The following is a 15,952-nucleotide window of genomic DNA, read 5'->3' as shown; positions in this document are numbered from 1 at the left end:
GTCAGCTGATGTGTGGGATTGACAGACATGTTGGAGCGTGGAGAGTGTTTGGGGGTGCTGTGTGTTGTTGCGTGTGAGTCTGTATTTGTTTTAGATACATAATTAGCGAGCGGTGCACATGAAGGAGTGTGTGACGCTGTGCTGAAGGCCAGTCTCTTCTCTCAGCAGGACTCCTTCCTAGTGAATGAGATGGCAGAGTGTGGGGCCGAAGGTGAGCTACCTCAGAGGCGTCTTGGCGTCAAGGAGAAGGACAATGGAGAGCTGACAGGTAAAAACAAAAGACATCTAAGCAATCGACCGAACCAATGCTTAAAGATGCTTTTATTATTAGTGCGTCAGTACTAAAATGCCTTTGAAAGATGTCAAAGTTGTTGTTGTGTTTGCATGATTTTTATTTAAAAATGTCAATTCCTCATGTTTTTTTGTGTGTGCGCTTGCAATACCCATGCTCTGTGGCTAGTCTCTGTGGATGACAGGAAGCAGAGGGACAGGGAGGAGCTTGAAACTCTGGTGTTATGGAAGAAACCTCTGCACACACTCCACTGCTTCACTCTGGAACTGCTCATCACCCTTAAAGAGTGGATATGCAGGTGAGACCAAGGGTGGAATGCATCCTTCCCCCAAAACACTGTTTCTGCAGAACTGCACTTGAGTTGTATCCTCTATTGTCCATTTGAACAGCTTCATGTTATGAATGAATGCATTTGGTCAATAAAAGTTTACCCCTGAATTTAGAGTCGAAAACTATATTGATGTTGGTACAAAACAATTTAGTGAGAAACGTAATTATTGGACTTTTGGTGCCACAGTGAAAATTTCACTAAAACACTTAGGATATGATGTACAAGCTATTTGGAGAAATTCAATATACATTTAATGCATGTGTTCAAGCTGTAAAATGCTGACATAAGTCGAAGATGAAACTTTAGGAGTAATGTGCTGTGTGTTTGGTCATGGTACCCTATGAACTTAAATGCTGGTTTGACTGAGAAAGCAGCATATAAATAATGATTTTCTAACAACAGCTAAGCAGTGTTTTGTGATAGTTTTTAGTTTTATTTAAAAAGGTGCTAGTGCTGCATGTCAATCTCACGCAAAAAGAGGATATGGTGGTTGTGAAAAAAAAAGGCATCATACACTCTCCACACTCTCTCCCTCACAGAAACACAAAAGCACAAACGCACATTTGATCAGACAGGAGGTGACCTTGTCTCTCAGTGCTATCAACCCAGAAGGCCTTCTCCTTCATAGTTTAGTCTTCAGTCAGAGGCCTAATGGAACCTATAATGCAGCACAAAGAGATATCACAGGATTTTCTTATCTTTTTTTCCTCCCTCATCATTCCCCATCATTACTGCTGATAGAGCTGACGAGTCTTTTCACCTCACTAACAGATGTTACATCACCCACAAAGCAACAGCATCAGACCAGACTACGTCAGAGCTTGCTTTGATAACAAATTCCCCACGCTGCACAACATGTCTTTTACACACCTAACAATCTTTGTTGACACAGAGCATGGGCCCAGAAGAAGGTCAGAGTGTGCGCTCATGGAGGCCTTTGTGGTTACGTGTGTGAGGACAACGTGTTTATTTTCTAAACTACAAGAGGATGTGGTGAGCCGCAAGCACGATGAGCAGTGTTCTGACTGAGAGAAGCTGCTGCTCACCAACACTCAAAACACATGGTGTTGTAACTGCCGGGGGATACATGCAAACACATTAGTCTACGAGCGCGCAGAGAAGTTTATCCTGAATGTTGATGGAAGTGGTTCCTAAGTTATAGCATATGTACAGGGAGTCCTCAGGGTAGCATACTGTTCAGTGTTGTGGCACTGCACTTGTTTTGCTCAAGATGTAAATGGTGACAATGGTTGTGAAACAAAGGGGGGGATACACAATAGAAGTATGATACAGTTAGCGCTGCCCTTGATTCACTAATTATTTAGAGACATTAGAGACCAGTTTAAAGACAAGCCATTCCTGAGTGAGAAAGTAAGGACCAGTTTTCCAGTATGATATACAATCAATGTATTGGAAGCATTTCTCAAGCAACAGTAAATAGTGTTGTTGTTTTTTGTGGACACACTGCATGTTGCTTGTGTTGCTACATCAGGTTAAACTAAATACTGTAGACTGAAATGCTGTCTTTTTAGTCCGCACATTTAGTTCAGCCTTGACTGAACCTTCTTCTTTGTTTGGCAGTGAAGCCACACATTACAACATCAGAATACAGGAAGTGGAGCAAGGTCTGCTTTCTTATCTCCGGCTATAATATATGGAGTAAAATAACTGAACTGCAGCAGCACATAGGGATAACTGATTCCCTCCACCACAGGCATAATTTTACGCGAGACAGGGAGAAATGTCCCCGTCATTCACTCTAAGTTACCTGAACCTGGCTGACTGAGACAGGAGGTGCGGAAATGGGTCTTACGGTTCACTGGTTTCTTCATTATTAAGTTAGGTCCGGTCCCTAATTAAAAAGCCCTCCAGTGTTAATTGTTCAATTTTACAAGTTTTAGGCATTAAAGGGTAATTCCGGCATTTTAAAACCTGGGCCCTATTGTTACATATTTTGGGTTCTAAATGACTAATAGGTACAAAATGTTTTGGAATTGGTCCAATAGGTCGCCTCAGCCGGCCGCAAGAAAAACAGGCTGCAATGGCTGCAATGTAATCCTTGGGGGCAATTGTGCCCGTCAAAAGTACGTCCACAAAAAGTGCTTGTTCTTGCCCCTGACAGGCTCTGATTGTTATTCTAAGTCTGACAACATTATGGAAAGGATCCCTACAGAGATAGACCTTTTTGTTAAAGAGTAAGATCCTTTTTGTTTAAGCAGAAAGTCTTGCTCAAGGAGAAGTCTCGCTCTGAAATCTCGCGAGAGATGAGTTGTTGCAGGAAGACGACAGTGGAAACGTGAGTCAGTAAGTCATCTTCACTCTTGCTGCCGGCTGAGGCGATCTACTGGACCAATTCCAAAACTTCAAGTCATTTAGAACCCAAAATATGTAAAAATAGGGCTCAGGTTTAAAAATACCAGAAATTACCCTTTAAGTTATTAATTTGTCATAAATCTGAATGAATCCTGAATCCATTGTCTGTTAATATCAGCATAAGTGACATAAACTTTCAGCATAAGCATAGAGTCTGCACACATGTTCCTACCCCGCGCTCAACTATCAGTCATGAAGTGGCTTTTTTTGTACCTAGTGAGAACATGCCGCTCCTGTTGGTGAAGCCTATAATTGCAGTGGCTTGATTAGTTTCCAGCAGATGTCTCTCTCCCCCAAAGTTGAAATGAAAATTACATCCTCTCTCCACCGAAGAATTGCATCCTTTCCTTTCACTAATGCTGTCTCACTCATGCTTCTAATGATTCCTCATCTTTTTTCATCTGCCCTCACATGTTGTCCTCCCTACTCACCATCTTTCTCCCCGCTTTGTATACCATTCACCTCTGCCGCCTCACACATCCATCATTTTCCACCTTCATTCTCTTCTTCTCCTTCATCCAGGCTCTGGCAGCAAAGACAGACTGTGTTTGGCCTGCTGATCCTGCTTTTCCTCCTCTCAATTGCCTACTGCATTGAAGGAACACACCAGAAGGTGACTGAATACTCTAAATATTTTTCATAGTACATTATAACCATACTTTGGGTGCTGTGGCTCAGAAGGTAGAGCGGATATGTATTCATCAAAGGGTTGGTGGTTTGATCCCTGGCTCCTACTGTCCACAGGTTGAAGTGTCCTTTAGCAAGACACTCAACCAGCGCCAGTGCTTTGTCCCACTAAGGTTGCTATTTAGTGCAGTCCATTTATTATTTATTTAGGTCCTGCATAGTGATTAAGTCTGATTATAGTGCGACTGTCCCACATAGTTATCTGCACAGAGAATGGGATTCGCACTGCAGGAACACAAGAGTGCCTATAAGAGGATACCTGCATGAACATCATCTCTAACAAGTGTGAGCTTGTGTGAGTGTGCCTACATCACATTGGTTTAATTATTAACTTCCCACAAAGCTCAGTTTTACCTGCTAATCTCTTAAGTCCACAGGGCAAACTACTGGAGCTGTGACTGTAAACCACAGCAGGCTGCGCTATAGATCTGACTAGAACCCTTTCCCTTTCTTTGTTTTTCCACTTTTTGTGTTTTTCCTGCCATGAGCTTTTGAAACCCACTGCCGTAAAACGTTTTTTTTCCCCATGTTATACGCAGACACTCAGGAGTTGTATAATCAGTTCTCACTAACTGCACATACTGTAATCACCCATGGCTGACACTGCACTGCCCAGCATTCTACCAGCAAAGATGTGGTTTTGTTTTGCTGGGTTTCCTGGGAAATGGAGTCTTCGGTCAGAGACCCCCCCCCCACCCCCTTCTTCCCGTAATCTACACACTCCATGCTTCCTCCTGAAAACAACCTGCCTTGGCTCGAGGGAGGAGGAGGAAACGGAGAAACGGAGTGATAGACTGAGAGTTCGTGCTGGGTGAACGGGAGGAAGAGGAACATAGAGAGAGATAGAGAGATCTTGGCTTGCCTTACTTTACTAGTTGTGTAAGAGCTGGCTGCCACCAAAAAGAATAATGGTGCTGTTCTTCTGCCAGTGTGCTGAACACTCCTACCCTACGGCTCTGTCCTCTAAACTCAACAACAACCTCTGTCTCTAAAGGTCTCTCTCTTCCTCTCACTTGCCCTCTCCCACCCTTTTAAGTGCCCTCTTTTTTGCACACTTTCACTCTCATACCTTCTCTCACTCTGTCTCTGTCCCTCCCCTCCTCTCTCTCTCTGTGCCCCCCACCCCCTCCTTGTTTTCCTCACACTCTGTACATGTGTCTCTGCCATGTGGTTGACCGTCCTCTCTCTGGCCTCTGCAGTATGTGCGCTACATGGAGAAGAAGACGCTGTGGTGCGCGTACTGGGTTGGCCTAGGCATCCTCTCCTCTGTGGGTCTTGGCACCGGCCTGCACACCTTCCTCCTTTACCTGGTAAGAAAATGTTTTCTGTGACTCTCCACGACAGGTTGCCCGCCACTTTTACACTGCAGTTACTCACTTGCCTGTGCATGTTTATGACAGAACTGAAACTCAATCACAGTGGATGGTGGTGGTGCAATGACGCAGGTCTCAAAAGGCTGTGTTGATGCTGTTGTTGGGTTGTTGCTAAGGCTTTAATAAGAGCATTATTAAAAGCTTTTGGAGGCTCCTTGTGCATTTGCACATGCATACGTGAGTGTGTTAGTATGGGTTTGTGCGCGCCTGCATTTCAGAGTGTGGCGGAGATGAATAGGCGCTGTGGTAGTCGCACTGTTTTGACAGGCAGTCCAGGAACAATCGCACTCACTGACCCCTCTGACTGAGTGCACATGAGGATAAAAACACTCCCCCTCCCCCTCTCTGAGTTCTTTCTCTTTCCTTTCTCCCCGTTCTCCTGCTCCCCACTGTGTCGCTCACTCTCACTTTCTCTTACATTCCCTCCCCTTCCTTACTCCTTTTTATGTCTCTCCTCTGCTTACAGTCCCCCTTTCACTCCCCCCTTTCCTTCTCCCTTCCTCTTTCTTTCTGTTTTTACCCCAGCTCTCTCCGTCTGAGTGTTTTTGCTCAGTTTTGAGCGTGGGGGGGGGGTGTTGAGTCTATACTGCTGATCAGATCAGGGTCCCAAAACATCTGCTTGTCTTCACTGCTCTGAGTCCATCTGTCATCAGGGAGTCCACTGTTGCACTCCTGTGCCCTTGCCCAGTGGAGCTGAACTGGAAACTTTGAAGTACGTGTCCTCCATTCTGCTGTTTTTAAAAGCCAAACTCTGGCGCTCCCAAATGTAATTTGAGAGTTTGTCTTTACTCCGTTAGTAGCCCAGCTCACTTTTTGGGAAGGTTTTAAAGTAAGATGTCACCATCTAGTGAGCGTGGCTGCTACTGCAGGTTGGTGTCATTGGGTTCATGACAGAACTTGGTGCTCCTTGCTAGAGCTGCTGTTGTGCATTTTTTATAGATTTGGACTGATATCGTTTTTTAAAGGCCGATACTAGTGCTGATATTTTTTGGATTTAATCTACTGATACATGATGTTTTTGTGTAGATATTCAAATAAATGTTTTTTTTTAATTTTACCTTGTATGCCTCTAAATAAAAATCACACTAATAAACATTCTGCATTTCCCACCGAATGGACTTCTTGTAGGGTGGAAATGCCTCTGAAACTGCGTTTAGACCATGAGACAGTGCTAAAAACATTGAAACATTGCAGGCTTGTACAGACTGACAGACATGAACCTGTTGATGGCAATCCAACTTCTCCACACTGGAATGAATTCTCTGGTCAGACATCTAGATAAAATAAAAAAAGAAAACAGTCTGTGGTCAGTGAGGGTCATTTATTACTCTGAAGATGAATGTCTTTAATTGGCTGATATTCAAAATTTAATAAAAGTGTATCCTAATGTTGGCCTGAGTTATTAGTCAAACCATATTTGCTTGTATAAGGAACCCTGTCTGATCTAGTATCTGCTTCCTCTTTTCAACTGTGAGCCTAAACCACAAGTAAGAAGCACAAAACTAACCTCAGAGGATTATAATTACATCTTCTTTTCTGTAGAAGGGCTGTTTAAAAGAGCCATTGAGATTCCTCAGTAATTTTGTAGATTTCTGGGCCCTGACAGATATTTCTGATTTCTCACAGTAAAAAAAAGTATAAGAATTTCTGTGGTAAGTGAACAGCGGCGAGTCCCAGCAGACATGTTGTCCTGTTTTGAGGAACTAGGACTGGGTCAGTGATTGTAACTGGGTCAAACAATTTCAGAACACTTGCTGAGATGTCCCCACAAACTTACAAGTCCAACACTTGCAGCTTGACCTTTCTGGCGCTGTTTTCCTTGCTGTCCATAAGACTTAATAATGTGCTGGAAATGAGAACTAATGTCGGCCTGAGTGTTTACCAGCTCTTGACTTTGATTTACACCCATGTCAACATTTGGAAAGAACACCACCACCGTTACTCTGTAAGTGATATACAAGTGCACCACTAGAGATATACACTAGCTCAGATGAGAAGTGCTACAATGAACCTCCATTGCACAGCTTCTCATCCAGTCTACAATTTGGTGAAACACTTGAATTCATTTTCACTTCAGCAAACTGCCCGATTGCGAGGAGCTGAGTAAACCACAGGGCAGAAATGGCCAGAATTCCAGCCCTTTAAATCTCAATATTATCTGGTTATCTTTCTCTTCTATGATAATAAACTAGAGACTTTCTTGTGGTTTTGGACTGTTGGTCGGACCAAACGACACATCTGAAGACGTCACCCTGGGTTCTGGGAAATTGTGATGGACATTTTTCAATATTTTCTGACATTTTATAGACCAAACAACTAATCTAGTAAATAATCAGTAGATGAATACAAAATGAAAATGATTGTTAGCTGCAGCCCCAGCTGATTATTTTGATAACAAAAATAATCATTAGTTGCACTTGCAGCCCTAGATTACATTCTGTTAAATAATATTGTATATTAGAAAATCTACCAAATCAAATCCAGCATGATTATGCTCTGTCATTAAATATGGCATATGGAAATTAATAGATTATTTCATTAATTCATTAATTAATAGAAATGAATAAAAGCCATTGTATTTGTAAATAATACCTGATTCATAAATGATCAGTAAGATATTTGTAAATGACCCAGGTCATTACTATTTACAGTCAGTAGAGGGTGCAAGTGGTCTTAAGATGTCAATAAACCAGAAAAATCAGTGCAAAGTAAAGGATAGTATTGTCATACTTTACAATGTTGTTTTGATACCACATATCAATATTTTTATTCACATAAAGGCTACAGGTGAAGATTCATATATTGTCTCTCTGACGAATGAAGATCTGACATGAGAAAGAAAAAAACTGAAAAGACTCCACAATATATCACGTTATTAAAGAGCATAGTGAACCATAAAACTACTAACTACTAACAAATATATTTCATTGTACTCCAGTTTTTCTAATCACATTACATCAGCAGTTCTTTGGTAATTCCCACCTCTTTGTAAGATGTGGAAAGGTGTGAATTTTAGCAGGTCTAATACCTATTAAGGTCCTCTGCAGTGCTATTTTCACATGACGTAACATGTGACTCTGTGTTGTCATATGACTTCCCCAGCTGTCATCATGTGTCTGTGCCTGACTTCTTTAAAGGATTTAACTCCTTTATTGAAGCTAATTCTTTCATTTCCTCCAGTTACAGTTAATGTGTGGTCACAATTTTCTCTGCCGACACAGTGAACTCAGCACTGCTGAATGCAAGGTTTCTGTTTAACCTCTGTGAAATTGATATGACAATTTTTTACTGCTAATAGGTGTTTTGTTAGAAATAAATGACCACACATCACATGTTAACAGCACACATCCTTAGCGGTTGGCGGGAAGCAGTAAACATTTATTTGAGAGTACTGCAGAGCCACCAGCAGAGGGGGGTGCTGAGCCAGTAACATGCAAACCATCCCAGTCAATGAAACCAGAGCAGAAGTGGCAGCTCTCCTGTTCCCTGACATGGGCAATTGCTGCCCTGTGTCTCCTCTCTGTGTTTGCATCCCGCTGAGATCATTGTACACGGACAGGACTGGTTATTGGAGAAAGATAAAACTCTGCAACTCAGGCGTGGAGACGAAAAAAAGCCCACTTCTTGGCACACCTTCAAGTGTATTTTATCCAGCTGCTCTGAGGGAGGAGGTAGTGGGTGGGGGCTTATAATACAGACCATGAAAACAATAAAATCATGCAGGAACACTAGAGAGATCTCATTTCGGCAGGAGCTGCGGAGGTGAGGATCAGTGCACACACATGCACATGTACGCACACTGAGAGTCCTGCACCTGCACATGTGTCCGCCATAATGATTGTGAAGATCACAATTATGAGTGGGACCGGCTTTCATCCCCACTTAAGTTTTTAAGTATTTGTATTCTAGTGACAACTAGTGTCACTGCCTTCCATAAATCCTCTTTTAACTGAGACGGGGTTAGCGATGAGTGTGACTCTTGAAAGCTTGGGAATGCTGTAAATATTTTAGAAGAGAGCTCATCTGAGTCATCCACCATTAAATTACTTTCAGTAATGGCTGTTGCCATTAAGTCATTATGGGCAGCATGAAAATTGTTGTGCTCAACGTTAAATCAACAGCAACAAAGAATTAAAGTCATTATAATTGAAGCTGCGCACGTTGCTGTTTACATAATAGCAACTAGGGTAGTCGTTTTTTCTCTCCCTCTTGGCTTTGAGCTGTTTTATGAGTGAGAGGTGTACATGTTGTGTCTCTCTGGGAGCATTGTCAGCAGCCACTAGGGAAAAAACAGCACCAATCCTATGGGATAACAAAAAAAAAATCTAACCATGTTTGTAGCGTGTTTATGACTCATGATTCACAGTCCCTTGTCTTTCAAAAAATAAACCAGTGGCTCATCTAAATAAATGAATATTCTGTAGTTTTCTATATTCAGTTTCTTTTAGGATTGCTAAATTATAGGTTGCAGAGGAGGTTTGTGTAGAATATACAGATTTTCCCCAGCAAACCCCCTAAAATTACGTTTTGGCTGTTGGCAATTACCAGGAGCACAGCTTTAATTAGCGCCAACTATCGCTGTAAGCGCTGAGCAGGTTTGAGAGTGTGGCTTCCACACATTGTCCCTGCATTGTTATTACTATCACACTCACACACACTGCTGCTCAGGTCCTTAAAGTTCTCCTGCCCGTATGCCGTTATACAGTTAGGTGCAGTTCACCCACACATTCACAGTCTGACAAGAACATGTGGGTGAGGGAAACTCAGTCACAGCATGGCAGGGTATCTGACAAAGTACTGGTATGTGTGTGTGTGTGTGTGTGTGTGTGTGTGTGTGTGTGTGTGTGTGTGTGTGTGTGTGTGTGTGTGTGTGTGATGCACTACCCCTCACTCACCTGACCATTGTCTGGCTTTTACAGTGACAAGCCTTGGTACAGTCCCAGAAGCAAACAATGGGGCACCTTCACGTTCACATAGTCAGGAACCTGGTTGCTTTGTTTGAGTTGTGACTCACACACTGCTGCTGGTCTGTATGACCTGGACTAAATTTTCCACTACTCATAAGTGTTTGTTTTTTTTTTTGATCACTTGATCAGAGAGTTGTTTCTGAACTCAGAGCTGATAAGGCTCCTGGTCGGCTCTTTAGAGGGTGTTAACTTTACTCTGATGGGTGTGGATTGTATATATAAACATTGCCAAGATACTGATTCAGAAGTTTCTTGACTTTGCTGTACATGCTTTCTGTGTCAAACATGACTCAACATAGCATAATCACTTTTCAAAGTAAGAATTGATACCTTGCATGCATGTTACCCGGAACATGAGTGACACAGGATCAAGTTCAGTAGTTCTTTGAAAAGCTGAAAAGCTACTCTTGACTCACCACTGGCTGGCAGTAACGGATCTCTCGCTTTAACTTCAACACCTCAATAAATTAAATTTGAAGCGATTCATTTTTAACTACATCTAGATAGTGTGTCAGAACTTTATTGCACAAATTTGATCCTCCCACTACTGAGCAGGCAGTATTACTTACACACCATAAAGATACGTTGGTTGGGGATTTTACACTGGTTAGTTATGGATCTGCAGCTGATTGTGAGGGGAATTGTCTCATTTTTGGTTTAAATGTGAAATACCACAAAAGGGTTTTCTCCCATTGGCAAAAAAAAGAACAGCAACATCAAACAGCACAATTGCTTTCATCGATGATTTTATTAATTTTCTTCCTCATAAGGTTGGAGAGATGGATCTGCCCAAAGGTCTTGTGACTTACTCATCTTCACCAAACTCCTTTAAAGATGAATACCAGAGAGATGTGTAAATGGGAGCTTTGTGTGTGTGTGTGTGGTATTTGTAATGGCTTCTCAATCATAACTGTCACACTCCAGCCATCCAAGGCATGCGTCTGTCTGTCTGTGTCTTGGAGTCCTGTTAATACCAAGTACAATAACCATTCACTTTGAAAGACACACACACACACACACACACACAGAGTCCACAGGAAGCAAATCCTGGGCAAAAGTGGGCTTAGTGTGTAGCCAGTCTGGAATGGCACCAACAACTCTGCCAGAACAAGCCAAACCTGACCAGACCAAACCAGAGCGTTGCTGGCAGAGTTCAGGTGTTTAGGTTATTTGAAGCATAGTTTTGTTATGAAATTCTACCATAAAGGTCACCCAGCGCTTTTCACTTACCCCCAAAAATGCCCATCACAAAGCCCAAAAGCCCAAGGTGATGCCTTCAAATTGCTTACTTTGTCAGTAAGTAACAGTCTAAAACCCAAAGATATTCAATTTACTATAACATAAGTCAAAGAAAAACAGCAAATCATCTAAATTGAGGAGCTGGAACCAGAGAACATTTAGCATTTTTACTAGACTTAAATGATTTTCTCAATCGATTATCGAAATAGTTGATAGTTAATTAACTGAATTGATCGTTACAGCTCTGATTATGATGATACACAAAATAAATTAAGGTAAAAAAAAAGACAAATAAATTGGATAAATGGATTCCCATTATAATCTGTTAAAAAGTTCATTATTTTTTATGTGTATAATTAAAAATGGCAATTTTTACACATATTATGTGATCTATGTTTTATGCACATTTTGCATTATTATGTAACTATATATTAAGCACAGAGCAGGTTTATTTCACTCCATGAAATTACTGTGTACTTAACTGGTTGTGATAACTGATACAACATCTTTTATCAGTTATATTGATAATGATGATCTGTGAAAGACTCAAATGTTAACCCCTATTCAGTAAAGTCATTGCAAATGAACACAACATATTTAAATTCAATTTTCCTTTTAGAATGTCAAACTTATTTAATTTGCTACTGTAATTCCTGGATTTGTACATTTAATGTAAAGTCAGTTTCGAATCATTGAGATTGACATTAAAGTGTTATCTTTCGAGTGTATAATCCATCGCTCGATGGGGGGTCAGAGTGAGTGTCTGTCTTCCAGTCTGGGAGAGGTTTCTGAACATCCAGTCATACGGTGAAACCACATGGATAAATCACTGGGAACAGCCCCTCAAACCTCCAGCATCTCACAGTCAGTGTGTGTGTGTGTGTGTGTGTGTGTGTGTGTGTGTGTGTGTGTGTGTGTGTGTGCTTACCACCCACTTCTAAACACCCCCGCCCCTCCTCTCTGTCTCTGCTCCATCACTGGCCTCAGTCCAGCGTTCTCTTACCTCCCTCAGAGATCCTGACCAGGGCTTCTTCATAACGAACTAACCTCTAATGTTTGTCCTGCTTAGCCTCCAGCAGTCTTCCACTAGAAGAAGCGGTTAACAGGTTATGCTAGCCGGACCATGTCTAATGTGCTTAAATGGTCCTTGACAACCACAGCGACCTGTTAATGACTGGACCATCCTGTGGTCGTGGTCACTGAGAACTGGTCAGTTTATGGTCACCCATTAATGTCTGGTTTGGGGCTTCGGAAGCAACTACATTTGCCACCATAAACTAACAAGAGGAGTCCACGCCATGACTGGTGGCTGTGATGATTATGGGCTGCATCTGCTAGGGTCTCATGATTAAAAACAATAAATTAGGGATTGTATAATTTCCCTATACAATTTGTATCTCTTTGATCTTCTACTAATTTAAAGTGTAGCCTAGTACAAAACATTTAAATTGGGAAGGGATGCAGGGACAAAATTCAACGATTTTAAAAAAACAACTATTTATAACCTACAGACAGTTGACATTTTAAATCTGTCGTGTGCTTCTGCTTCCTAATGGGAATGTACTGGTTTTTGAAATTTGGTGTGATACGTGATGAAATTTCGTCATGAGTGCATTCACTCCACTGCATCTGTTTCCGCATACAGAATGAACCGGTACTTTATAATTTAAAATGTAAAAAGCCCCCTCCTTGCAAACGGTGCGTTGCAATTCAAGTCATCACACCTACACTGCTACACTATACTATGAGTGTGTGTGTCTGCGGAAGAAAATAACACTGTCTCTGTGACACACAAGCTCCCACAAACGAAAGTATTGTTTTATATATCAAGTGTTAAACAATTTAAGACTATTACCAGAGAAGGTGGTCAACAGTCCGTGTCAATAGCTCATCTCAGCAGCAGCTATTGGCCAACCAGCTTTCACATCCTCCTTCAGTGGGCACACTGACACACACTTTGTTCTTGCTGTGGCACTGAGAGGAAGCGCCTTTCCGTTCATGTGCTTTAGCAACTGCCATGCTCATAGCCAAAGCCTGTCACTTGTCCAGAACCAGTACCTACCTGTATCTGACATTACAACAGCCCATTTGATGAGCTCATTTTTTTCCCGTTGTTTAATTTGTTCCCAAATAGGCCCATATGTTTTCTGTCTATCAGATTAGCAAAAATATTTTTGATGTCCTCCATGTTCACACAAAACTCAAATTTCACACTGAGCTGATTTAAAAAAAAAAAAAAAAAAAAAAAAGTAGAAGGACAAGCAGCTCTTTGCATGGAAAAAACTCACTTTAAAATACAAGGACGTCGCTCCGGACGCGATTTAAATTACAGGTGGACCGGCAAGTTTGTCGAAAAACAGTAGGTAATTGCGGCTGTAATTATTGCTGAGGTGGGGTGAAAAATTACCTACATACGTGCTCAGGATGGGAATAAAATCACTGATCAGTGCAGGTAATATTAAAATCACCCCACCTCCCCTAGAGAAATAAATCCAGTCTGATTGGGGCTTTTGTTATCCCATAGGATTGGTGTTGTTGATTTTAGGGACTATTCTTTTAAACATCTCACACTGATATCATACTTTGGTTGTTTGACAGTAGTTCTCTGTTTTGACCGTGTGCTCTGCTCTATAGTGATGATATATTGTCAACACACATGCAGACACACACACACACAGACATACTTTATCACTGGATCCAAACTGTGTGTGTCTCCTCAGAGTCTGTGTGGATGTACTCATACCCAGGAGTGAGGATCCCACTCGTTTTGGAGGCCAGGCGTTGGTTTCTGCAGGTCGCCCACAGGAATGCCAGCAATGTTGCCTCCATTGTGGATCCCATTGAGTCAGAGAGAGGAACTTTGTGCCTCTGTCAGTACTGATGTGTATTTTAGTGGCTGCAAGCATCATCAACATTAAGCAAATCTCAAAATAGACACAGTTAGGAGGTGCAATAGTTATTTCAGCACACACACATAAACCCTCACCACTACCTTGTTTATAGTAAATTGTGTATAAGGTGGAACAATGGTTTCTCTTAGAGAGAACTACTTCCTCGACCCTATATTTGTATTTTTCTGCTGCTGTTAATCATCAACTGTGCCTGTGTGTTTGTGTGCCTGTTTGTCCATGTATGTCACCAAGTCAGAAACAAAATGAGACAGCTACCTGGATGTTTTGGGCTGGGCTGCAGATTAATGGTGAGTCACCTGGACAACATGAGACGACTAGGCTTTTGTGTAAGGTGAGAAGCAGTGACACAGCATTAGACAGAGAGAGAGAGAGAGAGAGAGAGAGAGAGAGAGAGAGCAAGCGAGAGCAAGAGAGAGCTGGTACTCCGAGTCACGCAACACTCTGTTGGCAGGCTGTCCGTGTGTGTTTGGTAAACACACATTACCTGAGATAGAGTTGGAAGGTGTAAGCAAGAGGAATATAGTCTTTCTTTGCCACACAAACATTCTGCTTCAGGAGTCTGTCTGTGTGCATGCAGTGCGTGCATGTGTGTGTATGTGTGTGTGTGTGTGTGTGGATGTCAGGGCAGTGTGATCCCACTGGAGAGTCAGTGTGGAGGATATGAGGCTGAGTATCCAGACAGACTTAAATTTGTCTTCTGCTTTTGTAAGAAGTGCATGAGCATCGGACGTTTTCTCTTTAAGTCCTGGGAGTGTAAATGTGACTGTGCCTGCTTACTAATACTGTGTACAGAAATGAATCTGTGTCATCTAAAGGGAGTGCACTGTTCCTCAAGGAGACATTGCTGTTTCCTGTTGCCTCACACGCCACTGTCCTGCCTTCTCACGTCCCGTCCTGTCCTGCCTTGTCCCACACAACTCCGGAAGTTCCAGCCCCACCCCAGGTTTGCCAGATTGTTTTGGCGCTACATTGCGTAATGCCAAACTGCCCTCGTGCGTCACTGGGAGCACCCTTTCTTCGCACACATACACATGAGTGTAAACACATGGAATAGACAGAGTACGCAGGGCCCGCTTATATAGGCCCACTCGGTGGACCTGCCTTTATTTGCAGGGATGACACTAGTATTACAGACTTGTTTGATAATCTCTGTCATTTCAGATCCATCTAGATCATTGTTCAGTGTGTAACATGCGTCCTTACGGAGGAAATGCAAAGTTACATGACCTCTTCTTCCTGACTGGATTCTGTTCAGTATAAAACTTAATCAAACATTGTGCTTTCAGATGTTATCAGCCTTATTGTCATAATGAGTCAGTGTAGAATGACCAGCGGCCATTTGTACAAATAGTTTCCTTGTTCCTCTCAGACAACAAACTTTGATAACTGAATTTATGCTGCAGGAATAGCATAGTTTTCACGGGAATTGTTGTATTTTTTGTACCCTGTTCTGTTCAGCAAGCCAGCGCTCACATGTTGACCTTTACTGTATTTTGACCTAAATAGGAAATTAAATTACTCTTGAAAACAGGTGTGCTACATGAAGTTACCCTTCAAAACATGCGTGTTAAATGAAATTCAACCATTTAATAAGTTATTTAATCTCTTTTCTGAGGAAGCAATGGAATATCTATAAAGTAATCAATTACATTACCCATTCAATATTTATTCCTTTGCACTATTTGTATTTGTTTATAATTTACAGAATCTCTTGACATATATAGACACTGTATGTTGTTAGTCATTGTTGCTTTTTATATATACACCTATTTTTTCAC

At 41.8% G+C, this 15,952-nt stretch overlaps 1 protein-coding gene across 8 annotated transcripts in view; it reads left to right on the top strand.

Annotated features, from left to right (window-relative positions):
* LOC122888192 (vacuole membrane protein 1-like) overlaps nucleotides 1-15,952 on the top strand; it is a 61,984-nt gene that overhangs the window by 6,236 nt on the left and 39,796 nt on the right. For 6 of the 8 annotated variants that reach the window (XM_044222274.1, XM_044222270.1, XM_044222268.1 and 3 more), the window contains exons 2-5: nucleotides 169-268; nucleotides 461-590; nucleotides 3,519-3,609; nucleotides 4,883-4,993. In XM_044222274.1, coding sequence (XP_044078209.1) covers nucleotides 190-268; nucleotides 461-590; nucleotides 3,519-3,609; nucleotides 4,883-4,993 — 411 coding nt within the window. In that variant the 5' untranslated portion in view covers nucleotides 169-189. Of the gene's footprint in view, nucleotides 1-165; nucleotides 269-460; nucleotides 591-3,518; nucleotides 3,610-4,882; nucleotides 4,994-15,952 lie in introns of all 8 variants that reach the window. The other 2 variants (XM_044222269.1, XM_044222276.1) reach the window with 2 other exon arrangements.

This window comes from Siniperca chuatsi, linkage group LG14 (genome assembly GCF_020085105.1).
Source record: "Siniperca chuatsi isolate FFG_IHB_CAS linkage group LG14, ASM2008510v1, whole genome shotgun sequence".
Taxonomy (NCBI): Eukaryota; Metazoa; Chordata; class Actinopteri; order Centrarchiformes; family Sinipercidae; genus Siniperca; species Siniperca chuatsi.
Note: the sequence above shows the minus strand (reverse complement) of the source record. Positions and strands in the feature narration are given on the sequence as shown.